The 25,979-nt window shown below is 39.0% G+C and overlaps 1 protein-coding gene and 1 pseudogene across 6 annotated transcripts in view; both read left to right on the plus strand.

Annotated features, from left to right (window-relative positions):
• The window catches only part of KLHL7 (kelch like family member 7), a 72,132-nt gene that overhangs the window by 11,460 nt on the left and 34,693 nt on the right, over positions 1 to 25,979 (plus strand). For 2 of the 6 annotated variants that reach the window (XM_031012869.3, XM_055347311.2), the window contains exons 2-5: positions 9,044 to 9,146; positions 9,941 to 10,034; positions 10,301 to 10,425; positions 11,014 to 11,052. In XM_031012869.3, coding sequence (XP_030868729.1) covers positions 9,044 to 9,146; positions 9,941 to 10,034; positions 10,301 to 10,425; positions 11,014 to 11,052 — 361 coding nt within the window. Of the gene's footprint in view, positions 1 to 3,084; positions 3,216 to 9,043; positions 9,147 to 9,940; positions 10,035 to 10,300; positions 10,426 to 11,013; positions 11,304 to 25,979 lie in introns of those variants that run through there. The other 4 variants (XM_031012872.3, XM_055347310.2, XM_031012875.3 and 1 more) reach the window with 4 other exon arrangements.
• On the plus strand, positions 12,472 to 22,695 carry LOC129523756 (GTP:AMP phosphotransferase AK3, mitochondrial-like; annotated as a pseudogene).

The raw sequence follows: 25,979 nt of genomic DNA on the forward strand, positions 1-25,979 counted from the left end.
AACACCAGGCCTTGAGATACTACAGGCTGGCAATTCACTTCTATTTCCCATCTCAAATTTTTCTAAGCCAAGGTGTCATAGCTCTCTAGATGTTCTGTGGTGAACCAAATGACAGCCTAAAGCACTCCATATAATTCTGTATTAGCAACACAGAATCTCCCAAATCTGACTGTTGTGAGCCCTCTCATGATTAAATTCCAACATCTATGCTCTTCCTCTGAATTAAAATGAAAGGCAATTGAATTCCAAATATGTGCTCACCCTGGTTTCTTACACTGTTCAGTTTAGTCAGCCAGAAAGCGTTTGCTTGAGTGTTTGGGTACAGTCAGGGTAGCTTCTTCAGCAGCTGCAATGTGGGCTGGCTTCCATTGGAATGGATTTAGTTAGCTTAGCACCTCCAAAGCTGAATTTGTCCAATTTCAAGGTAGTTGATGCCACACTTTCCGGTATGTTAGAACGTCCCTAGGATTGATATAAGAAGATCTCTCATCTCTATACCAAACAGCCCAGATGTTGACATTTTATTTATACAGTCCTAACCCACATTATTTTTCGCAGCCAAAAACAGAATATAAACTTTGGTTTCTGGGGAACAGAGGGTTTTCAAAGAAAACATAACAATCTTGGCTTTTGGCTTGCCAGTCTGAATCAGCTTTCTGTAATCTATAGACTCTAGGGCTAAACTCAGTTGGGAGGAATCTTCCATGCTTATAGGGGCACTGTTTACCATCTATAGAAGAGATTTATTCAACGTATATTGATGCTTCTCTGGCATAGGACTCATTTTGGGTTTTTTTTTGTTTTGTTTTTTTTTTTGAGATGGAGTCTCGCTCTGTCGCCCAGGCTGGAGTGCAGTGGCGTGATCTCGGCTCCCTGCAACCTCTGCCTCCCAGGTTCAAGCATTTCTTCTGCCTCAGCCTCCCGAGCAGCTGGGATTACCGGGCGTCCACCACCACACCCGGCTAATTTTTTGTATTTTAGTAGAGACGGGGTTTTACCATGTTAGCCAGGATGTCCTCGATCTCCTGACCTCGTCATCTGCCGGCCTCAGCCTCCCAAAGTGCTGGGATTACAGGAGTGAGCCACTGCGACCGGCCAGGACTCATTCTTTTTCTTAGACAATTGTTAGAGATTTGCCAGGGTGATAATACTCAGCTACCAGGTATCATAGAGTTTCCCTTTTTTCCCTATTATCCATCCTGCACATTTAAAGCTTAATTTTGATATCTTTTTTGAACCCTATGTTCCTGGCAACCTAATGCTGAAATGATTGAGTTCTATCTAATGACAAAGCCTTCTCTCATTTTTGAGAGGAGAGTGATTTACATTTGTAGCCAGCAGTTCTGCAGAGCACAGTTCGTGGCCTTGCATTCCTTACAATTCTGAGCTTCCTGATTGTTCTGCACCTTTGTGTGCCCATTAAGATCCTGTCATGCTGTGAAATTCCTTGTATCTATGAATCCTGTCTCTTGGAGGGGTTTGTCCTCCTTTCCTCTCCATTTGTCTCAGCTGGAGAATGGCCTTTAACATTCCTTTAAGGCCCGTGGTCCCACAGGGACCAATATGGCCCTTACAGCATGCTCCTCAAAACCTTGCTTTTCCTCAGTATTTGAAATTTCTAGGCCTTGCAAACTCAGCAGCAGCGCAGACATGTTCCTTTCTGTCACCTATTTGTGTCAAAATGGGCTATGTCTCTAGTGTTGCATTTTCCTCTATGGTACATCTGTTCTTTCAGGCAGCCTCAGCTGACTTGTTAACCTGCTTAAGTTGGATCTTTTCCTTTCTACATCAGGTAGCTGACCTTTTTAGATTAGAATACCTTTCTTTTTCTTTTCCTTATGATTTTGGTGTTTGTTTTGCTTGCATACATATTCCTCTAATGCCTTTCCTACAGAACTTCCCCTAGTGGAAAATAAGAGAGCACATGTGTTCAGAATTAGCTCAGCTACTGCCAGCCGTCACTACTCTCAGAAAGGTAATTCTAATTGTGGGGATGTCTAGCATATAACTTAGAGCTGGACTACTTTTGGGTTATTTGACTTACTTTAATGTGATCTAGTACTCTCCCTTACAGTCTTAATTCCACAAACTTCTCAGTTCCACTATATACCATATGCCATATAGCAAATACCACACCTGTCTTCCCAGCAATATCACCTTGAAAATTACTTAATAATGCAAGAAATACTCTTGCTGATCTTTCTCCTTTTCAAATCTGTCTGAACTTGATTGTAATGGCCTATTATAGTTGTCCTATTCTTTAAGAGAAATCCTCTAATTTTCTCTTAATATCTTTAGCATTAAGAGGAATCATAAAATTTTCCTAGAGCCAGGCCTTTTTTTTTTTTTTTTTTTTGAGATCAAGTCTTGCTCTGTCACCCAGGCTGGAGTGCAGTGGCATGATCTCAGCTCACTGCAACCTCTGCCTCCCGGATTCAAGTGATTCTCCTGCCTCAGCCTCCTGAGTAGCTGCTATTACAGACGCGCACCACCACGCCTGGCTAATTTTTGTATTTTTAGTAGAGTCAGGGTTTCGCCATGTTGGCCAGGCTGGTCTTGAACTCCTGACCTCAGGTGATCCACATGCCTTGGCTCCCAAAGTGCTGATCCAGGCCTTTCTGAGAGAACTGTTTTAACCTACTCCTGAATTCTTACTTCTCTTCTTCTATTCCTGTTTGGTCCATAACACCTTCCTTGAATAAATAGCAAAAATAGCTTTTTTTTCTTAGTCCCAGCTCTTAAAGGGCAGTTATGCCAAAGTCTCCTTTCCTTTGCAAAGCTGTTTGGCCTGACCTGGCATATGTTTCCCTTAAGGAAGGCAGTCCCTCTTTTCCTTCTGCTTAGTCTAGGTATCTTCCTTTGTTTTTCCTTCATTATCCCACTTGCCTTATTCTAATTGTGTATGTGTTTAAGTTCAATCCTGTTTTTCTCTGCTTTTCTGACAAATGTGATTTCTAGAGAAGTCTTTTTAATGTTTCTTAGCCTTTGCATTTATTATTGCTTTATTGAAGCTTTTCTAGTAACTAATCCAAGAAAATTATTTACCCCATCTAATAAGGGCCTCATTTCCCTTTATGTTTTCAGTGATTTAAATCTACCACCCAGCTGTAGTTGAATCTACAATCTGCTCAGGGATTTATACTCAATGCCAATTTGATATCATGCTGGGAGGGACTGATTGCAGAACCTTCTTGACAAGCCACATAAATCTAAAGGTTAGTCATTCCTCAGTCTTTACTTTGGGATATAACAAAGAATAGAACGTGGGGCAGTTGACTGCATGCCTCTTACTAATGACAGCACATGTGATTAAAAGCTAATCCTCATACAGTGCTTTAGCACTTACATGGACCCAACTGCCTTTTGTAATCCTGTCGAGTAAACTTGATAGAGAGCAAAAGGTCATGATACCAACAGATGCCTAAAATGTCTGCTTCTTCTGAGGTGAGCCTTTACTAGAACCAAAGGATTCTTCCTGTAAAAGCCCCCAAATCTTGCAGGCACTAAAGCAGCACCAAAGTTTCTTTCTTTATGACGCGTTGAGTATCTGTGCATACATATTTGAGGACCCGTCACTACTAGTTCTAACTATAGGACATTGACCTGAGCATTAAATTGGGCTTTCTATTCTTTCTTCCCTAAACTAAACTTACCCACCCAGTCTGAGGCAGAGCAGCTGATGAGCAGGAACAGTCCTCTCCTGCCAGAGGAGCAACCCTGCCCCGATGATTGATGTCCCACTTTTGGGGCAGACCTAGGAAAGAAGAATGAGCCAGATTGCCTGGCTATCTGTTGTCGGTGTCCTCTGCCACACTCTTGTTCATCCTGTATTCACTCTTCCACATGTGATGGATGGAGACTGAAACTTCCTTCTCAGTACTTACCTTCCCAGGGGAAGAGGGAATACATTATGAGTGAGGAATCTCATGGTTCCTTAAATGATTAAGTTATCTCAATATCATTTTTGATTATCTGATCTCTTATCACATTATTTCCTAGACTTTTTTTTTAAGAGCAGTTTTAATTTCATAGAAAATTTGAGCCAGGTGTGGTAGCTCATGCCTGTAATCCCTATACTTTGAGAGGCCAAGGTAGTAAGATTGCTTTAATCCAGGAGTTGGAGACCAGCCTGGGCAACACAGTGAGACCTCGTCTCTACAAAAGATAAAAAAAATTAGCCAGGCATGGTGGTACACGCCTGTGGTCCCAGCTACTTGGGACGAGGGGTGGGAGGATCACTTGAGCCCAGGAGTTCGAGGCTGCAGTAAGCCGAGATTGCACCACTGCACTCCAGCCTGGATGATAGAGCAAAACCCTGTCTCAAAAAAGAAAAAGAAAAATTGAGCAGAAAGTATAGTATTTACATTTGTTCCCTCACCTCCTTCTCTACACACAGTTACCCCTATCATTAACATATTGCATTAGTGTGGTATGTTTGTTACAATTGATGAGTCAATATTGTTCCTTTTTTTTTTTTTTTTTTTTTTGAGACAGAATCTCGCTCTGTTGTCTAGGCTGGAATGTAGTGGCACGATCTCTGCTCACTGCAGCCTCTGTCTCCTGGGTTCAAGCGATTCTCATGCCTCAGCCTCCTGAGTAGCTGGGGTTACAGGCGTGCGCCACCACGTCCAGCTAATTTTTGTATTTTTAGTAGAGACAGGGTTTCGCCATGTTGGCCAGGCTGGTCTCAAACCCCTCAAGTGATCCACCCATCTCAGCCTCCCAAAGTGCTGGGATTACAGGGGTAAGCCACTGTGCCCAGCCCCCAATATTGTCACATATTATTAACATTCATAGTTTACATTAGGGTTGACTCTGTGTTGCACATGTTACAGGTTTTGTCAAATGTATAATGACATGTATACACCATTACAATATCCTACAGAATAGTTTCACTGCCCTAAACATGTCCTGTTCTCCACCTTCTCACTACATTTTTGAAATGGTATCTTTGTCATATATCAAATTGCCACTTAATGAATATCCCTCACATTTTTTTTTGTTTCTCAATATTTAATTATTTTGTTGCTTCTATGACTTGGGATTTTTTTCTCATTTGTGTTTCTTTATGGCTTATTTCTCATACAAGATAGCTAATTGTGTTTCCATATTTATCTTATTTGTGTCTGGCCATTTTACTGACTTTTCTTGTTATTTCTATAAGTGTAAGTTGATTTATCTTTATCGTGTTACTAATTTGGCTAAGATTTCCAGAGCAAGGTTGAATAACAGTAATGACAAGGATTTGTATACCTGGTTTGTTTTATTTTATTATTATTTTATTTATTTTATTTTATTTTTGAGTCTCACTCTCACCCAGGCTGGAGTGCCATGGCACAATCTCGGCTCACTGCAACCTTTTGCCCCCGGGCTCAAGCGATCCTCCCACCTCAGCCTCCCAAGTAGCTGGGACCACAAATGCGTGCCACCACACCTGGCTATGTTTTTGTATTTTTGGTAGAGATGGGTTTTACCATGTTGCCCATGCTGACCTTGAACTCCTGAGATCAAACCATCTGCCCACCTCGGCCTTCCAAAGTGTTTGGGATGACAGGCATGAGTCACCACACCCAGCCCCATATACCTTGTTTCAAGACTGAAATGAGAACATGTCTGATGTTTCACTATTACATGTGATGTCTGCTGTTGATTTCTTAAAAAATTTTTTTTGTTTTAATTGACAAATAATAGTTGTATGTATACAGAATGTAGTGATGTTTCAATGCATATAATGTGTAGTGAACAAATCAGGCTAATTAGCATATCCATTCTCTCAAACACTTATTTCTCTTTGTTGGGAACATTCAATATCTTCTTTCTAGAATCTAATATTTATTATTATTATTTTATTAGAGACAGGGTCTTCCTCTGTCACCCAGGCTGGAGTGCAGTGGCATGATCACAGCTCAGTGCAACCTCAAACTCCTGGGCTCAAGTGATCCTCCCGTTTCAACCTCCCAAGTAGCTGGGACTATAGGCATGTGCCACCACACCTGGCTAATTTTTTATTTTTAGTTGAGTCAGGGTCTCACTATGTTGCCTAGGCTGGCCGTGAACTCCTGGTTTCAAGCAATTCTGCCTTAGCCTACCAAAGTGCTGGGATTACAGGTGTAACCCACTGCTCCCAGCCTGAATCTATTACTGTTAACTAGTCATCCTACAGTGATATAGAATACTAGAACTTTTTCCTCCCATCTAGCTGTAATTTTATGTCCTTTAACAAACCTCTCTCTATCCCTCCTTCCGCCTCCCCTTCCCTCTACCCTTTCCAGCCTCTAGTATCTTCTGTTCTGCTTTTTACTTGGATAAGATCAACCTTTTTAGCTTACACATATGAGTGAGAACATGTAGCATTTAACTTTCTGTTCCTAGCTTATTTCAACTAACATAATGTCTTCCAGTTCCATCCACATTGCCGTGAAAGACAAGATTTCATTCTTTGCTATGGCTGAATAGTATTCCATGGTGTATATATACCATATTTTCTTTATCAATTCATCTATCACTGGACACCTAGGTTGACTCTATATCTTGGCTGTTGTGCATAGTGCTGCAGTAAACATGGGGGTGCAGATGTCTCTTTGTTATAATGATATCACTGGAGTACAGTGATGCAATCACAACTCACTGCAACCTCCACCTCTGGGGCTCAAGTGATCCTCTTACCTCAGCACCACCCCCACCTCCAGTCACTGGGACTACAGGCACACACCACCACGCCTGGCTAATTTTTGTATTTTTTTTTGTAGAGACAGAGTTTCATCATGTTGCCCCGGCTGGTCTCGAATTCCTAGGCTCAAGCAATCCACTTGCCTTGGCCTCCCAAAATGCTAGGATTGGAGGTGTGAGCGACCACACCCAGCCCCCATTTCTTGTCTGTGGATATACCTTTCTTTAGCTTATTAATAACAGGAGGGGCCTTTCACTATAGGTCAGTCCCATCCTTTTTTTTTTTTTTTAATTGAGATGGAGTCTCGCTCTGTTGCCCAGGCTGGAGTGCAGTGGCTCGATCTCAGCTCACTGCAAGCTCCACCTCCTGGGTTCATGCCATTCTCCTGCCTCAGTCTCCCGAGTAGCTGGGACTACAGGTGCCCACCACCACACCTGGCTAATTTTTTGTATTTTTAGTAGAGGCGGGATTTCACTGTGTTAGCCAGGATGGTCTCAATCTCCTGACCTTGTGATCCGCCCGCCTCAGCCTCCCAAGGTGCTGGGATTACAGGCGTGAGTCGCTGCACCCGGCAGTCCCATCTCTTATTGGAAATTATCAGTCTATTGTAGTATAGGCAAATAAATGTACCATTTGGATACAAAAGACTCTTCCTACTTATTTTCTCCACCCCTCCAACCATTAATATCCAGCTGGACATTAATCTTAGACTAAAACTCAGTTGCTGTACAAAGATCTACATTTCTTCAACCTCCTTCAGTGCCTATAAAGTCATTCTACTTATAAACTCTGTTGTTGAGTATGCCTTGGAGATGTTTTTGCTGTATTTTGGTTTAACCCTATGTTTCATAGAAGTTCCATCACTAGCCATAGATTTCTCCCCATGATCTGATATAATCTGATTTGCTTGATGCTTTATCATCTTTATTCTTCACTCCCCACCCCTTTCTCCCTCTCCTTCTCTCCCTCCTTTGACCTCCAAGGCAACTTGATCACTTGTTTTTTGGTGGTAACCAAATAGTTAACTTGGTTATGCTGCTTGGTATTTTTTGGTGTAGTATGTAGCAAAATCACCTGAGAGATCTGCCTCTGTACCCACTCCCCAAATGAAATAAAATTTAAAAATTCAAGACACTATGAGAATAAAAATAGCTTTAGTTATAAACCTGCATATAAGTTTTAAGCAATAGTCAATACTAGGCCTTATTTGAAAATCTTCAAATAAGCTGTAAAAGTGAAATTTTGTTCATTTCCTAGTCTGCTATTTGAGGCTTATTTTCTCTCTCATTCTAAACATTATTATTTTATTTTATCTTCACAAAATAATACAATAAGAATAACAGAGATTTATCTATCAGAAACTATATTAACAGTTTTAGTAAAATACTTAAAATTTGCAAAATGCAAATCCTCTGAGCCATGAAGCCAATCTTAGATTTGTAAGCGATATTTTTTTTACTCTGAATATATTATTTGCCTCATATTCCCAGTGCCTAGGACAGTCTTTAATACATTGTATACACCAAGTTTTCTGTAAGCCTAATCTCTATATTTTGTCTTTAACTTCGTTAAGAAATTAAGATTTTATTTGGCAAAAAAGACATTTATTTTTCTTGATATTCATTTATAAGTGTTCTAGTAAGCCTTAAATTTTTTTCTTTATTATTCCATTTTCCCCACATTTTAATTAAGTATTACTCAGAGCTGCCTTCTTTAAGCAGCTTATGGTGATACTATTTTGACGTTGGTCAGAAATCAGAATTTAAAACTGGCTGCTATCCAGCTTCTATCAGAAGTGCATTTGAGAGAAGTGTTATTTAATAAAAGATTGCTGAAAGGACATTTAGTTCATCTCCTCTCTGTATTCTGAGCTGTTTCTGTTTCAAGTTAGATCTGTGAATGCTACTTTCTTAGGAAATGCAGTGTATGTTCTCAATTTCATCAAGGATAAATAATGGAAAATAAATCATAAAAACTAATTGCTGTGTTTGAAAAACTGTCAGGGTGTCAGGGGCACTGCCATGATGTCATTGAATTTCCCTCAGAAAAGCTTACCATGAGAAATGTCTTAGAATCTGTGTCAGAAAAAAAAAAAAAAAAGACTTCTCTGAAGGGTTAGTAGACTTGTTTCTGATTATGAGGAACTTTTTCTTTCCTCTTGACTGTTGGAAAACTCAGTGCAAAATTTTTATACTACATGGCAGCGACTCTAAGTCCTTTCTAAATATGTCTTCAAAAGAAATTCTGTGGTGGAAAAAGATTGGCTTTAAATAGAAAATAGAGATAAAGCATTTGGCAAGCACCTTTTTAATATGTATTGCCAAGCTAGGCTAGTGAGCCTCTTTTCATTTTATGTATTTTTCCTTTGATTAGAAAACGCTGTGTGACGTGATCCTCATGGTCCAGGAAAGAAAGATACCTGCTCATCGTGTTGTTCTTGCTGCAGCCAGTCATTTTTTTAACTTAATGTTCACAAGTAAGTATCTTAAGGTAAAACATGCCATTATTTCTTGTATGAGAATGAAGTAAAATCTAAAAGAGAATATGTCATTTTTCTAATTTTTAAAGCAGTTAAGAACTTAAGGCCACAGAACAGTGAAGAGACTGAAAAAGTAGTCAGCTGATAACCAAAGGAAAAAATGTCCTTTCATTAGACCTAAAGGCCTGATGCCTTTATTGATGGAAGTACAGCTTCTACTTAAAAGCCCAGGATTGAGGTGGAGGTTGCAGTGAGCCAAGATTGCGCCACTGCACTCCATCCTGGGCGTCAGAGCGAGACTCTGTCTCAAAAAAAAAAAAAAAAAGCCCACGGTTTTCTTTTTAACCTTAGGTGGAAAGACAAAGAAGCAGATAAATTTCATAATATTTTAGCCGGCAAGTTAAACTTTAAAAAAAAAAATAGCTGTAGCATATTGTGCTAGAAAGAACCCTGGATTTGGTGTTCAGAACTGGGTCCAAGTCCTACTTCCTCTACTTAGTACTATTTTATGAGCTTGGGAAAAAAACAAAATCTAGTTTTATGTTTCTGTTAATATGGTCTTAAAAAGAAGTACACTAATTCACTCTTTTCTTAGCTTAATTTAAGGCACATCTTGTGTGGAGAATTAATTTGCATTCACTATAGAAATGTTGGGCTTGCTGGGGCATTTTCTTCCAGAGAGAACTGTCCCGTTATTTTTCTGCATATTTAACATGGCCTGGAATGCCGTGGTTCCTCAGTCAAACTTGTGGTAGTACAGATGCCATTTATGTTTCTTCTCTTCATTGTAGCTAACATGCTTGAATCAAAGTCCTTTGAAGTAGAACTCAAAGATGCTGAACCTGATATTATTGAACAACTGGTGGAATTTGCTTATACTGCTAGGTGAGTTAAGTATTATTTTTATTTTAGAGAAGTAATGTTGGTATCTACCATGGCAAAGCATTGTCGTAACAAATAGTTGCACTACAAATTCTTCAAAATGAAAAACCGCAAGGATGGAAGAGTTTGAGTATCCTATGCCATACTAATTCAAGGACTGAAAGTTTAATTTTGTGTTTAATTTCAGGGGCTATTAGGATACATTCCACAGTAACATTTAAATAATAAAAAATCACGGGTAACTAATATTCCCTCTAACTTATTTGCAGAATTTCCGTGAATAGCAACAATGTTCAGTCTTTGTTGGATGCAGCAAACCAATATCAGATTGAACCTGTGAAGAAAATGTGTGTTGATTTTTTGAAAGAACAAGTTGATGCTTCAAATTGTCTTGGTAAGAAATATCAGATTCCTGTTGTGTGTTTATTTTGTTTTATCCTCTATTTCTAATTTAATTTTTTAAAAAGGCTGATTTTAAGTATCCGCATTTAACCTTAAAGACATTGTCCACTAGAACGTTTTCTAGTAATAAAATTTAAGAGGGGCTTAGAGAGGTGCATATTAACCTGGGCAGCAGCAAGCTTATTAAATATTATATCAACATTTTCTAAAACACAAAATGGCATTTATAATGGTTTTTCACGGATCTAGGACAATGAATAAGGATTGCATGTGGTGATAGTAACATGATTATGAATGTTTCCTTTTATTTAAGCACTTATGATATGCTAAGGTCTATCACAGATGAGGCAACTTATAGTTAGGTAACTTGCCAGAGGTCACATAGCTAGTATATGAACGAGCTGGGATTGGAACTCAAGTAATCTAATTCTTAGCTACTACACCTTGCTGCCTCCCCACATTGTCAAAATGCTGTTTTTTACTAGAAAACATAACCTTAGTCTATAAATTAAGATACTAACTGAGGGACTGCTATAGCCATTTTGAAGCTATTAATAAAGTATTTTCTATTTTGTGATAGGAGAAGCAGAAAAAGTTGATCAGAGCCTTCCAGAGTGTGGTATGCTTTTCACTGTGTGATGATCCTTAGTGGCACGTGAATGAACGTCCAGATGTTTGTGCAGTAGCCCACCCTTATCTGCAGGATACGTTCCAAGACCCCCAGTGAATGCCTGAAACTGCAGATAGTACTGAATCCTATATATACTGTGTTTTTTATGATACATACATGCCTATGATGAAGTTTAATTTCTAAATTAGACAGTAAAAGATTAACAACAATAATAATAAAATAGAACAACTTTAACAATATGCTAGCATCACTACTCTTATATTTTGGGGCCATTATTAAGTAAAATAAGGGTTACTTGAACAGAGCACTGCAATACTAGGGTAGTCCACTTCATAACCAGGATGGTTTCTTAAGTGACAGGCAGGTAGGTTATACAGCATGGATATGCTGGTCAAAGGGATGATTTCTGTCCCAGGCAGGATGGAGCAGGATGACGTGAGATTTCATCACACAACTCAGAACAGCACACAATTTCAAACATATGAATTGTTTATTTCTGGAATTTTCCATTTAATGTTTTTGAACCACAGAAAGCAAAACCATGGATAAGGGGGACTACTCTAATTCCATTTTCCTACCCTTGTTGTGATTCAGAGGCTTTAAAGAAAGGGAAGAGCGCTGGTATAGGAGTGCTAGGAAAGCAGGGAGGAAAGAAAAGTAGAATGAAGGAAAGTATAAAGAGGGGTCAAAGAATCCAGTCAGTGCTAAGATATTTGACCCAGGAGAAAAGAAGAGGGGTGCTAAATGACAAGAACGCAAAGACTGATGCAAAGGGCTCCTGGAGATGCTTCAGAATTTTGGCAAGCCTCCTCTGTCCCTACTTTTTGTAGGCTTTCCTCCTTCTGGACACTTTAGTACTCCTTCCTGCATACCCCCTCACTGTGAGCACAGAGAGAGAGATCTTGGAAGGCAGGTGGAAAGCAGCAGAATAAATTTCAGGAGGGAGTAAAAGTCAGGTGAAGGGAATAAAAATGAGACTTAGCCTAATATCCAGAAAAGGGATTGGACTAGATGGAGCAGGAAGAGAAATAGCTATGCAGGTGAATATACTGAAGGAATTTTTAAAAGGTAGCCATGGGTCTACATATTGAAAAGATCCCTATATTAGAAAATAAAAGGCCAATCTCTAATCCTACCTATACAGCAGAGACACTCTGGCATGAGTCCTTCCATCTCTTTGGGCCGTAATTGGGGCTTCACTCATCAATAAGATTTATATTCCTAAGATTTAAGCTTACTTCCATTATATAAATAATTATCTTCAGACAATGTACTATAAAAGGGGAATTACCTTAATTAAGTTTTTGGAAATGATGGCTTATGTATGTTTCTATAACTCCCTAGCACTCTAAATTTCCTCCTGGGGTGATTCAACTACAAAGAAGAATGGCTGAAATATAGGTAGGTAGTAGATGTGGTGGTGCAAAGCATAGTGTGGAACCTGGAGTGAGTCTGTGCTAAGCACATCTTAGGCTTTGGGCTTCTGAGGAGACCATTTAGCAGTTTTGCCTCTGGATACCTTCTATCCTTATTGTTCACAAAGCTGGGAGGAAGGACAGCCCCGCCACCTAGAAAGTAGCCTGATTCCTGGCTAAGCTTCTGGCAAAGACAGTGGCCCAGCCAGGTGAGCCAAGTGCCGTAGCCCAATAACTAGGGAAACCGCTTCTGCTTGCCTTCTGTTTAGCCTTGAGCATGGCTCTCAATGTCAGCTGATTGGATAATTCCTAGCTTAGTTTTCACCACCTGTCAATTCTCTGCTGCCCAGAAAGAGTCCATCAATGGAGCTTCCACAAATGCTAAAGGAACCGGTGGCAGCTGATGGAATCGGGCAAAGATCATGTAAAAAATTAAACCCAGTACCAGCCTGGCCAACATGGTGAAACCCCTCTCTACCAAAAAAATACAAAAATTAGCCGAGCGCAGGCGTGGTGGCACACACCTGTAGTCCCAGCTACTCCGGAGGCCGAGGCGGGAAAATCGTTTGAACCAGGAGGCGGAGGTTGCAGTGAGCCGAGATCTTGACACTGCACTCCAGCTGCATGAGACAGTGAGACCCTGTCTTGGAAAAAAACAAAACAAAAAAAACAGTAGTTTGAGGAACAGAAAACCAAGCTAAACAGCCAAAATGAATGGCTCCTGTAAGGCAAATTTAATGTGAGAAATAGAAGGGAACAAATTAACCGGGCATGGTTGTGCGCGCCTGCAGTCCAAGCTACTCCAGAGGCTGAAGCAGGAAAATCGCTTGAACCGGGAGGCGGAGGTTGCAGTGAGTGAGCCAAGATTGCGCCACTGCACTCTAGGCTGGACTACAGAGTGAGACTCTGTCTCAAGAAAAAAAAAAAAAAAAGCAAACTTAAAAATACGATGTGTAAAAATATGGTTTTACAGTTTTTTGACGTTCAATTGAATTGAAAAATAGAATGGATACTCTTAAAACTCAAACCGAAGAAGATCAAACAGGAAGTTGCCTCATGATACGAAACAAAAATGCAAAGGAAGCCACTCGTGAGAAGATAAAAGAAAGGGAAGGAAGATACAGGAACTGCCGTGTGAGGTAGGAGTTCCAGAAGGAACAGATGGAGAAAGCAATAATCAAATAAGACTACGACTTCTTTGGGTTTAAAAAAAAAAAAAAAAAAAAGAACTTTAACTTTCGGACTAAGTTATACTGAGTATTAAACCTGATCAATGAACTAAGATATTCCTCCCTCAGATATATTCTAGTGATATTTTCACCTTCAAAGATCAAAAGAGAGCTTACATTTGGGGTGATAAAAATATTCTGGAACTAGATAGTGGTGACTGTGGTACAACATTGTGAATGTAGTAAATGTCACGGTAAGTTTTATGTGTATTTTACCACATTAAAAAAAAAAGTGACCCTACAGCTAGCAGGTCCGAAAAGAAACTCCCACACCCACTAGCAGTCACTCCCCATTCTTCCTCCGGCAGGCCTGGCAACCATGAATCTGCTTTCTGCCCCTATAAATTTGCCTATTCTGAGTGTTTCATATAAATTGAATCATACCAAAGGTGGCCCTTTGTGTCTGGCCTCTTTGAGCACAGTGTTTTTAGGGTTCATCCATATTGTAGCATTTATCAGTACTTCATTTCTTCTTATGGCTGAATAATATTCCATTGCATGGATATACCAAAATGTGTTTATCCATTTACTGATGGGTGAATGTTTGAATTGTTTCCAAGCCGGCACATTTTATAGAGGAAAAGGAAAGCACTGGTTAACTTGAACAAAAAAAAAATAAAATTGCTTTCTGCCATCTGGGACCTTGGCTGTGGATCAGGTGAGTGCACAGGTCAGACCAAAGCCCTGCAGTTGGCACAGCCTGGGCCTCTGTCCATGGTTGCAGGGGCATCTCCGCAGCTACTGCATGCAGTGATCATGGGGGCCCCAGCCCTGGGCTTAGGCAAGGGCACTGTGTTGTTGTACATCACCAAACACTTCAAGCTGAGGCACCTCTCCAGCAGGGACTGCTCCAGGACAACATGCTACAGGGCACATAAATTGGTATGTTAGCCAAGGCTTTTCTTGACCAAGGGAAACTCATCCCAAATGATGTTATGACTCGGCTGGCCCTTCATGAACTGAAAAATCTCACCTAATATAGCTGGCTTTCCAAGGACACTGCCATAGGCAGAAGCCCTAGATGAGCTTATCAGATAGACACAATGATTAACTTGTATGTGCCCTTGGAGGTCATTTAAACAACACTTCACTGCTTGCTGTTCATTGCTTGCGTAGCTAGTGGCTGAGTCAACTACATTGAATTCAACTGTCCCCAAACTGTGGGTATCGCTGATCTGACTGGGAAGCCTCTCATTCAGCCTGAGAATAATAGACCAGAGACACAGTTATCAAGAGACTGAAGACTTATGGAGCCAGTCCCAGAACTTTACCAGAAAAAAACAGGGATGTTGGAAACACTCTCCAGAGCAGAAACCAACAAGATTTAACGTCATGTTTATGCTTTCCTACAAACTAAAGTTCCACAAAATCAGAAAGCCCCAGTTACTCCATGAGGAGAAATGATTATAACTACTAAGATGAGCAGAACCTCCTTGTCCTTGGATTTACAGGCTCCTTTTCCTAAGAATGGAGCATGTATAAATAAGAATGTATGCATGTATAAGAATGTATGCATGTATAAATTCTTTGAAAATTATATTATTTCTACAGATTTTATTCTGGATACTAATGATGTGCCAGATGAATCAGGTACTGATTCATCTTTTGAAATCATCTAATGTGTTTTATCCAGTTATCTTCTAGCAGTGTGCAATTCAAAAACATCATTGGTGTCTAAACTTTTAAAACATCTGTTAGAGCAAGATTAAAAGAGCAATTAGTAGTCTTTTTTCTTCAGTAAGAATAAGTGGTTGATAAAATTTTCATATTTTTCTGGAAAAGTTTTTAAAAGTTACATGTCATTTGGGGAAAATATCTCATAAGTTTTTGCATAGAGATATTTCTAGCCCTGTGGAACATGGTTTTGTGAGACATCATATCTATAAAATTCCAGAAAAACAGCAACTGGATTTACAGATCTGTTGCAAGATGCAAATTCACTGCTGCCTTTACACTAAGAAATTTATAAGCTAGCCATATATGCTATATTTATTTTGTTGTTAAACATACCTTAAGTTTACTCGGAATTTTCAATTTGCTATACAATCATCAATTAGCATATGGGAATATATTACTTTAAGATGACTTGTTTTCTTTTGAAAATACATATGTGCTGAGGGATATGATGTGTATCCCTCAGAAATTGACATTGTAAGTTCTTGGATAAGTTCTTGCACCACAGTTGAATGAATTTTCAATGGAAAATGTAATTTAAAGACTTATTTTTTCATCTGTTACTCAGGTTTAGAAATGTATGTTTTAAGATCTACTTGCCAGTTTCTCTTTTTGATCCAAACATATGATCTGCCTCGATAAATAACAACATCTGGTACCAAGAAAAAGAAAGAAAGAAAAAAGATTACGAGTAAACCTATGGCACTATGTAAAGTGAACATACTTTGTTGTTATGAAATAGAAATAATAGATCGGGCATGTCTGGGGAGTATTCCCTTTGCATAACAAACACAATTAGTAAACAGGTATAGCAACAAAAAGAATTTACATAATGGTTAACAGGGATCAAGAAAGTGACTTTCCTGAAAGAGTTATTTATTCCTGATGACATTGATACCTGGTAGTGTTCGCTGCCACCCTATCTTAAGGGTAAAGAATTCTGCTGGTGAGTGTCATCTGAGCAACCATTTAAAAATCCGAATCATTTTAGATTTGTTAGTGGGGCAACAAGGATGCATGCTTATGTACTGTGACTTGGTAGGAGAAGTGGGCCAATATGAGAGGTGGAGATAAAACTCGACTGTCTTCCATGGCATATTTACTTTTACTTGATGCTAAATCAAATGAAACAAGCCCTTGTACAGCTGTTATTAACTGCCTTTGAAAATTTGGCCTTTTTTCCCAGGAACTTGAAATAAAAATGCCAACAAATGGTTCTTGTGTATTTTGGTAGAAAAAAACTTATTTTCCTTTTCTTTTGATTGAAAAAAAATTATTGTTGATCTTTGAAAATGAATCAAGGCTTTAAAGAGGATTATAGTAGATATTTCATTCTTTATAAAACTTTCCTTAATGCCTATTTATTTTTGTGTTTGCATGTTTATTTTTGTGGGTACATAGTTGGTATATTTATGTGGTATATAAAATGTTTGGATACAGGCATGCAATGTGAAATAAGCACATCATGGAGAATGGGGTATCCATCCCCTCAAGGATTTATCCTTTAAGTAACAAACAATCCAATTACACTCTAAGTTATTTTAAAGTGTACAATTAAGTATTGACTATAGTCACCCTGTTGTGTTGTCAAATAATAGGTCTTATTTATTCTTTTTTTTTTTTGGTACCCATTAATCCTCCCCTCAATCTCCCAACTACCATTCCAGGCCTCTGGTAACCATCTTTCTACTCTCTGTGTCCATGAGTTCAACTGTTTTGATTTTTAGATCCCACAAATAAACGAGAATATGTGATGTTTGTCTTTCTGTGCCTGGCTTATTTCACTTAACATAATTATCTCCAGTTCCATCCATGCTGTTGCAAATGACTAGATCTCATTCTTTTTTATGGCTGAGTAGTACTCCATTGTGTATATATACCACAGTTTTTTTACCTATTCATCTGTTGATGGACACTTACGTTGCTTCCAAATCTTAGCTATTGTAGACAGTGCTGCAGCAAACATAAGGATGCAGATATCTCTTTGATATACTGATTTCCTTTCTTTTGGGTATATACCCGGAAGTGGGATTGCTGGATCACATGTTAGCTCAATTTTTAGTTTTTTGAGAAACCTCCAAGCTATTCTCCATAGTGGTTGGACTAATTTACATTTCCACCAACAGTGTACGAGGGTTCCCTTTTCTCCACATCCTTGCCAGCATTTGTTATTAACTATCTTTTGGATATGAGCCATTTTAACTGGGGTGAGATGATATCTCATTATAGTTTTGATTTGCATTTCTCTGATGATCAAGGATGTTGAATACCTTTTCATAAGTCTATTTGCCATTTGTATGTCTTTGAGAAATATCTATTCAAATCTTTTGCCCATTTTTTCATTGGCTTTATTAGATTTTTTTCCTATAGAGCTCCGTATATATTCTGGTTATTAATCCTTTGTCAGATGAGTAGTTTGCAGATATTTTCTCCCATTCTATAGGTTGTCTCTTCACTTTGTTGATTGTATCCTTTACTGTGCAGAAGCTTTTTAACTTGATGTGACTCCATTTGTCCATCTTTGTTTTGGTTGCCTGTGCTTGTGGGGTATTGCTCAAGAAATCTTTGCCCAGACCAATGTCCTGGAGATTTCTCCCCAGTGTTTTCTTGTTATTTCATAGTTGAAGTCTTAGATTTAAGTCTTTAATTCATTTTTATTTGAGTTTTGCATATGATGAGAGATAGGGGTCTAATTTCATTCTTCTGCATATGGATATCCAGTTTTCCCAGCACCACTTATTGAAGAGACTGTCTTTTCCTCAGTGTGTATTCTTGGCACCTTTGTTGAAAATGAGTTCACTGTAGGTGTGTTGATTTGTTTCTGGGTCCTCTATTCTGTTCCATTGGTCTATGTGTCTGTTTTTATGCCAGTACATGCTGTTTCAATTACTATAGCTCTGTAGTATAATTTGAAGTTGGGTAATGTGATTTCTCCAGTTTCATTCTTTTTGCTTAGGGTAGCTTTGGCTACTCTGGGTCTTTTGTGGTTCCATATAAATTTTAGGATTGTTTTTTCTACTTCTGTGAAGAATGTCATTGGTATTTTGATAGGGATTACATTGAATCTGTAGATTGCTATGGGAAGTATGGACATTTTAGCAATATTGATTCTTCCAATCCATAAACATGGAATATTTTCCCACTTTTTGGTGTCTTCTTCAATTTGTTTTATCAGTGTTTTATAGTTTTCATTATAGAGATCTTTCACTTCTCTGGTTAATTCCTAGTTATTTATGTATGTGTGGCTATTGTAAATGGGGCTACTTATTTTATTTATTTTATTTTTTTTTTTTTTTTTGAGACAGAGTCTTGCTGTGTCACCCAAGCTGGAATGCAGTGGTGTGACCTTGGCTCACTGCAGTCTCCACCTCTTGGGTTCAAGCGATTCTCCCACCTCAGCCTCCCAAGTAGCTGGGACTACAGGTGCATGCCACCACACCTGACTAATTTTTTTGTATTTTTAGTAGAAACTGGTTTTCGCCACGTTGGCCAGGCTGTTCTCAAACTCCTGACCTCAGGTGATCCGCCCGCCTCAGCCTCCCAAAGTGCTGGGATTACAGGCATGAGCCACCACGCCCAGCCCTCTTATTTCTTTTTCACATTGTTCACTGTTGGTGTATAGTAATGCTACTAATTTTTGTATGTTGATTCTGTATCCTGCAATTTTACTGAATTTATCCATTCTAATAGTTTTCTTGTGGAGTCTTTTAGTTTCTCCAAATATAAGATCATATTGTCTGCAAACAAGGATAATTTTATTTCTTCCTGTCCGGTTTGGCTGCCTCTCATATCATTCTCTTGTCTGATTGCTCTAGCTGGGACTTCCAGTACTATATTGAGTAACAGTGGTGAAAGTGAGCATCCTGATTGTGTTCCAGATCTTAGAGGACAGGCTTTCAGTTTTTCCCCATTCAATATGATACTAGCTATGGGTCTGTTGTATACGGCTTTTATTATGTTGAGGTATGTTCCTTCTATCCCCAGTGTTTTTTAGTTTTTTATTATGAAAGGATGTTGAATTTTTTCAAATGCTTTTTCAGCATTGACTGAAATTTTCTTATGGTTTTTATCCTTCATTTTGTTGATATGCTGTATCACATTGATTGATTTGTGTATGTTGAACCATCATTTGCATTCCAGGGATAAATCCCACTTGGTCATGATGAATTATATTTTTAGTGTGTTGTTGAATTTGGTTTGCTAATATTTTGTTGAGGATTTTTGCATCGATGTTCATCAGAGATATTGGTGCCTGTAGTTTTCTTTTTTTTAATGTGTCTTCATCTGGTTTTGGTATTAGGGTAATGCTGGCCTCATCAAATGAGTTTGGAAGTATTCCCCCCTCTTCTGTTTTTTTGGAATAGTTTGAGTAGGATTGGTATTAGTTCCTCTTTAAATATTTGGTAGAATTCATCAGGGAAGCCATCAGGTCCCAGGCTTTTTTTACTGGGAGACTTTATTATAGCTTCAAGGTCATTACTTGTTATTGATATGTTCACATTTGTATTACTTGCTGATTCAGTCTTGGTAGGTTGTATGTATCTAGAAATTTGCTCATTCTAAATTTTCCAATTTATAGGCATATATTAATAGTTGCTCGTAGTAACCGTTACTGATCCTTTGAATTTCTGCAATATCAGTTGTAGTGTCTCCTTTTTCATTTCTGATTTTATTTGGATCTTCTCTCTCATTTTCTAAGTCTAACTAAAGGTTTGTCCATTTTGTTTTAACTTTTCAAAAAAACAACTTTTTGTTTCATTGATCTTTTGTATTTTTTTCATTTCAGTTTTATTTTTTCTCTGATCTTTATTATTTCTCCTACTAATTTTGGATTTGGTTTGCTCTTGCTTTTCTAGTTCTTTAAGATACATCATTAGATTGTTAATTTAAGATTTTTCCTCTCTTGATGTAGGCACTTATAACTATAAATTCCCTCTTAGTACTGCTTTTGTTGTGTCCCATAGGTTTAGGGATATTATCGTCATTTGTTACTTGTTTCAAGAAATTTTTCAGTTTCCTTTTTAATGTCTTCAGTGATCCCCTGGTCATTCAGGAGCATATTGTATAATTTCCATGTGTTTGTATAGTTTACAAAATTCCTCTTGTTGTTAATATCTAGTTTTATTCCATTGTGGTCAGGGGAGATGCTTGATACTATTAAGTTTTTTTTTAATGTTTTAAGACTTGTTTTGTGACCTAGCATATGGTCTATCCTTGAGAATGATCCATGTGCTGAGGAAAAGGATGTGTATTCTATAGCTCTTGGATGAAATAGTCTATAAATATCTGTTAGATCCATTTGGTCTGTAGTGCAGATTAAGTCTGATGTTTGTTGATTTTCTGTCTGGAAGATCTCTCCAGTGCTGAAAGTGGGGTGTTGAAGTCTCCAGCCATATAATGCAATGAATGCCCTTATTTGAATGATATGTGCTTTCTAACAATGTTGTGACCTGCTAAACATGTATTATCACTAGGCTATCAGGCATACATTAGTCTTTATTAGAATAAAACAAAATTTCATAACTGTGGCTATTTGTCTTTGGTCCTTCACAGGGCCTACTCTGTCCCGCCTTCCTTTCTGCTGCCCTGATGTCTCACTGGCTTCTGAATGAGTGACTGTGTAAAAATAAGTTGGTCTTAAAACAGTAAAAAAGAAAGAATATCAATATAAAAGAATTTACAGGCTTTCAAAGAGAAGCAGTATAGTATATTACAAAAAATAACCATAAATTCTTTCCATCCATTTATGTCCACCCTTTTGCAATGTGACTTGGTAGCTCCTCCCATCTCCCTTGTAATCTGTGGCCGTGTGACTTGCTATAGCCTGTGGAACATTAGCAAATGTGAAGTTAGCAGAGGATAGAAAAATGCTTGTGCTTTGGGATTTGCCCTCCATTGTTGCTGGGAACTCTTCTGCTGCCATGAGAAGAAGGCTAGAGACCATAGGGCAGAGATGAACTATCCCAGCTGGTGTCTATAACAAGTTACTTAGAAAAGAAAGAGAATCAGAATGCCATTAATTTTTTATCTGCAGCACAAAATTAGAATATAATGTCACAAGGTTGCAAATGAGAGGGAGAGAAAATTGCATTTCAAGGCATCATTCATTTGGATATTGCAAGAAAACAATCACATGTATCCCTTCTGAGAAAAGTATTAGAAGTACTGAAGCTAGCTAAGTGAGAGAGGTAAAGAGCTCAAGATAAGGATGTACCGGTTAGGTTTCTTACTTGCAAGCAAAATAAACCAAATATTGCTGGTTTACACAGAAAGGGAATTTATGGAATGGCTAATGAGTAACTCATAGCATTGCCCAGAAATCTCAAGTCAGATTTTAAAAAGAAGGATTTGAATAACACAAACTTGTTTTAGCTAGATAACACAGAATGTTTTACCTAGTCATCAGAGAACACAGATTGTTTTCAGATACCCTTGGAGTATTTACAAGTACTGATCACCAGCTACAGAAAAGCTGGAGCACCTAAAAAAGAGGAGACACAGGCCACGTCCCCTGATTACAGTGCAGTAAAACTAAAAATTAACTATGGAAGGACAGCTCTTCTCTCCCACCCCATTCTGAACACTTGAAAATTTAACCAAAGAATTATTTAGAAAGTTATTTTTTAGAGATATTAAAGGTAAACTTATAGGCTATATAGAAACATGGCAATAAGCACACAATAAACTGAAATCTTTGGAATATAACCAAAGTATTTCTTAGAAGAAAATTGGTAGTCTTAAATTTTTTTCCAAATAAATGTATTTATTTTTATTCTTTCTTGACTTATGTATCCTACTCAGAGAGAGAAAAATAATTTGTAAACACCTAATAAAAGTAGAAAGAAATATGATTTAAAATATAGATTAGGCCAGGCGCAGTGTCTCACGCCTGTAATCCCAGCACTTTGGGAGGCCAAGGTGGGCGGATCACCTGAGGTCAGGAGTTTGAGACCAGTCTGGCCAACATGGGGAAATCGCATCTCTACTAAAAATACAAAAATTAGCCAGGCATGGTGGTGTGTGCCTATAATCCCAGCTACACAGGAGACTGGGGCGGGGGAATCACTTGAACTCCAGAGGCGGAGGTAGCAGTGAGCTGAGATTGCGCCATTGCACTCCAGCCTAAGCGACAGAGTGAGTGAGACTCCATCTCAAAAAAAGAAAATAAAGCAGAGAAATAAAACTAATAGACTATAGACTTAGAAAAACTAAAGCTAAGTATTTCAAAGAATGGTACAAAACAGCCTCAGACTTAACAAGTCTTATCAAGAAGAAAAGATCAAAGAACAGCATCAAGAATTAGAACTATAGACATGAAAGCAAAAGGCAGTGACCAAAACTGTCTTTTTTTTTTTTTTTTTTTTGACAGAGTCTCACTCTGTCGCCCAGGGTGGAGTGCAGTGGTGTGATCTTGGCTCACTGCAACCTCCACCTCCCAGGTTCAAGTGGTCCTCCTGCCTCAGCCTCCTGAGTAGCTGGGATTACAGGCGCCCACCAACATGCCCGGCTAATTTTTGTATTTTTGGTAAAGACAGGGTTTCACCATGTTGGCCAGGCTGGTCTCGAACTCCCGACCTCAAGTGAGCTACCCGCCTCATCCTCCTAAAATGCTGGGGTTACAGGCATGAGCCACCACGCCTGGCCAGGTTTTATGCTTTTTAAGACAATTTTGGGCTGGGCACCGTGACTCCTAAAATGCTGGGATTACAGGCATAAACCCCTGTGCCCAGCCCAAAATTGTCTTAAAAAGCATAAAACCTGGCCAGGCATGGTGGCTTATGCCTGTAATCCCAGCACTTTGGGAGGCCGAGCGAGCGGACCACTTGAGGTTGGGAGTTCGAGACCAGCGTGGCCAACATGGTGAAACCCCACCTCTACCAAAAATACAAAAATTAGCCTGGCGTGCTTGTTGGTGCCTGTAATCCCAGCTACTCAGGAGGCTGAGGCAGGAGGACTGCTTGAACCTGGGAGGCAGAAGTTGCAGTGAGCCGAGTTCGTGCCACTGCATTCAAGCCTGGGCAACAGACTGAGACTCCGTCTCAAGAAAAAAAAGGCACGGTGGTTCACACCTGTAATCCCAGCACTTTGGAAGGCCAAGGCGGGTGGATCATGAGGTCAGGAGTTCAAGACCAGCCTGGCCAAGATGGTGAAACCCCATCTCTACTAAAAATACAAAAATTAGCTGAACGTGGTGGCATGCGCCTGTACTCCCAGCTACTTGGGAGGCTGAGGTAGGGAATTGCTTGAAACCCGGGAGGTGGGGTTTGCAGTGAGCTGAGATCGGGCCACTGCACTCCAGCCTGGGTGATAGAGCAAGACTCCATCTTAAAAAAAAAAAAAAAAAAAAAAAAACACCTGAAGCCAGTAACCTCAGAAACAATCAAAAAAGTAAAGATGTATTTCTTTTTTCTTTTTGAGACAGTCTCACTTTGTCGCCCCAGCTGGAGTGCAGTGGCCCAATCTCAGCTCACTGCAACCTCTGCCTCCCAGGTTCAAGTGATCCTCCTGCCTCAGCCTCCTGAGTAGCTGGGATTATAGATGCACGCCACCACACTCAGCTGATTTTTGTATTTTTAGTAGAGATGGGGTTTTACCGTGTTGGCCAGGCTGGTCTCAAACTCCTGACCTCAAGTGATCCCCGCCTAGGCCTCCCAAAGTGCTGGGATTACAGGCATGAGCCACCATGAAGATGTATTTCTAATTAGTGCTCCAGGCTTGAAGGCTTTGTGGGTTAATTCTATCAACCTTTCAAAGAATGGATTAATTCTTACGTTATTTAAATTGTTCTAAATCTCTAGAAAGGGTAGAAAACTTGCCAGCTCATTCTCCTGGGGTAGGGTTACCATAATAGCAACATTGGATGAAGAAAGTGTGTGCTTGTATATACGTGTATGTGTACAAACACATATAACATTTTAGTTTCATTGAAAAAGATTTATTAACGCTAAAAAAAAAAACAAACCCATCAAGAATACCCCTCATGTGGAATGGTGATAGTGGGAAAGGTTATGCATGTGTGGTGACAACAGGGACATGGGAACTCTGTAACGTTTCTTCAGTTTTGCTATAAACCTAAAACTGCTCTGAAAAAATGAAGTTTATTTTAAAAATAATAATACTTTGTGACCAGCTAGGATTTACTTTAAAAATGACACAATGGTTCAATCATTTCAATGTCAAGAAATCTAGTAACATAATTTACTATGCTAACAAGCTGTAGGAGAAAACTGAGTACATAAAATCATAGCAGCAGATGCTGAAGGCACCTTTTGTGATTTCAATAGCCATTTCTGATGTTTAAATAAGCAAAAATAATAATCCTTAAAATAGGAATACTAGTGGGTGAAACTATTAGAAGTGTACAGATACAGCCAACTTTTCACCATGAGCATCAAACATGTCATGGCATTGGTTAGTAAATTTTACAAAGGAGGTGGAAAATGCCAGCTAATGTAAGTTGGTTAACAAGCATCAGCTTTGAGAACCTTTATGGCACAAATATGAAAGCATCAAAATTCATTAAATGAAGACAATGTGAAATTGAAACATGGAAAAACAGATAATGAATTGAAAAAAAAGTCGACATGATTAAGGATGCTTGCCACTTGATCACATACAAAAATAATTTGTAGGTTTATATAGAAGAGGGAGCAGACTTTTCCTGTAAAGGACCAGAAAAGTAAATATTTTAGGCTTTATGGACCACATGTGGTCCTTATCCCTCCTCCTTTCCTTTCCGTCTTCACTTCTCCCTTTTCTCCTCCTCTTTTTTTTTTTTTTTTTTTCCTTAACCTTTCAAAAAAAATGTAAAAGCTATTCTTAGTTGCTGACCCTACAAAACAGGCTATGGGCTAGATTTTGCCCATAAACAGTACTTTGCAGACTCCTGACATAAAAGTTTATACCTGAATAAATTTGATGTATGTCATGTTTTTAAGTGGAGCTCCTCCATGCTGCAGAAGTTGTCCCAAAGTAATACAAAAGTTCAGTGCAATTCTGATTAATATCACATGGAGATTTTGTAAAGTAGAATGTGATAAGCTTATTTTAAAATTTGTCTGCAAGAGAAAATGTTTAACAATAGCCAAGAAAAGTTTGAAAACACATTGAAGGGGGCTTCTCCTACAGAATATAAAAACCAGCTGGGCGAGGTGGCTCATGCCTGTAATCCCAGCACTTTGGGAGGCCAGGGTGGGCGGATCACGAGGTCAGGAGATCGAGACCATCCTGGCTAACACGGTGAAACCCCGTCTCTACTAAAAAATAAAAAAAAATTAGCCGGGCGTGGTGGCGAGCACCTGTAGTCCCAACTACTCGGGAGGCTGAGGTAGGAGAATGGCGTGATGCTGGGAGGCGGAGCTTGCAGTGAGCCGAGATCGCGCCGCTGCACTCCAGCCTGGGCGATGGAGCGAGACCCCATCTCAAAAAACAAAAAAACAAAAAAACAGTCTTTTATAAGACAGTATAGTATTGGCACAAGAATAGGCAAATCAATGAAACAGAAACGGATCCAGATTTATAAAATTTACTCAACTAATTTTCCTGAAGTCATGCTTCATCTTGAATGTATACTTGGTTTTTCTAAAAATGATTTTCT

This window comes from Gorilla gorilla, chromosome 6 (assembly GCF_029281585.2).
Source record: "Gorilla gorilla gorilla isolate KB3781 chromosome 6, NHGRI_mGorGor1-v2.1_pri, whole genome shotgun sequence".
Classification (NCBI taxonomy): domain Eukaryota; kingdom Metazoa; phylum Chordata; class Mammalia; order Primates; family Hominidae; genus Gorilla; species Gorilla gorilla.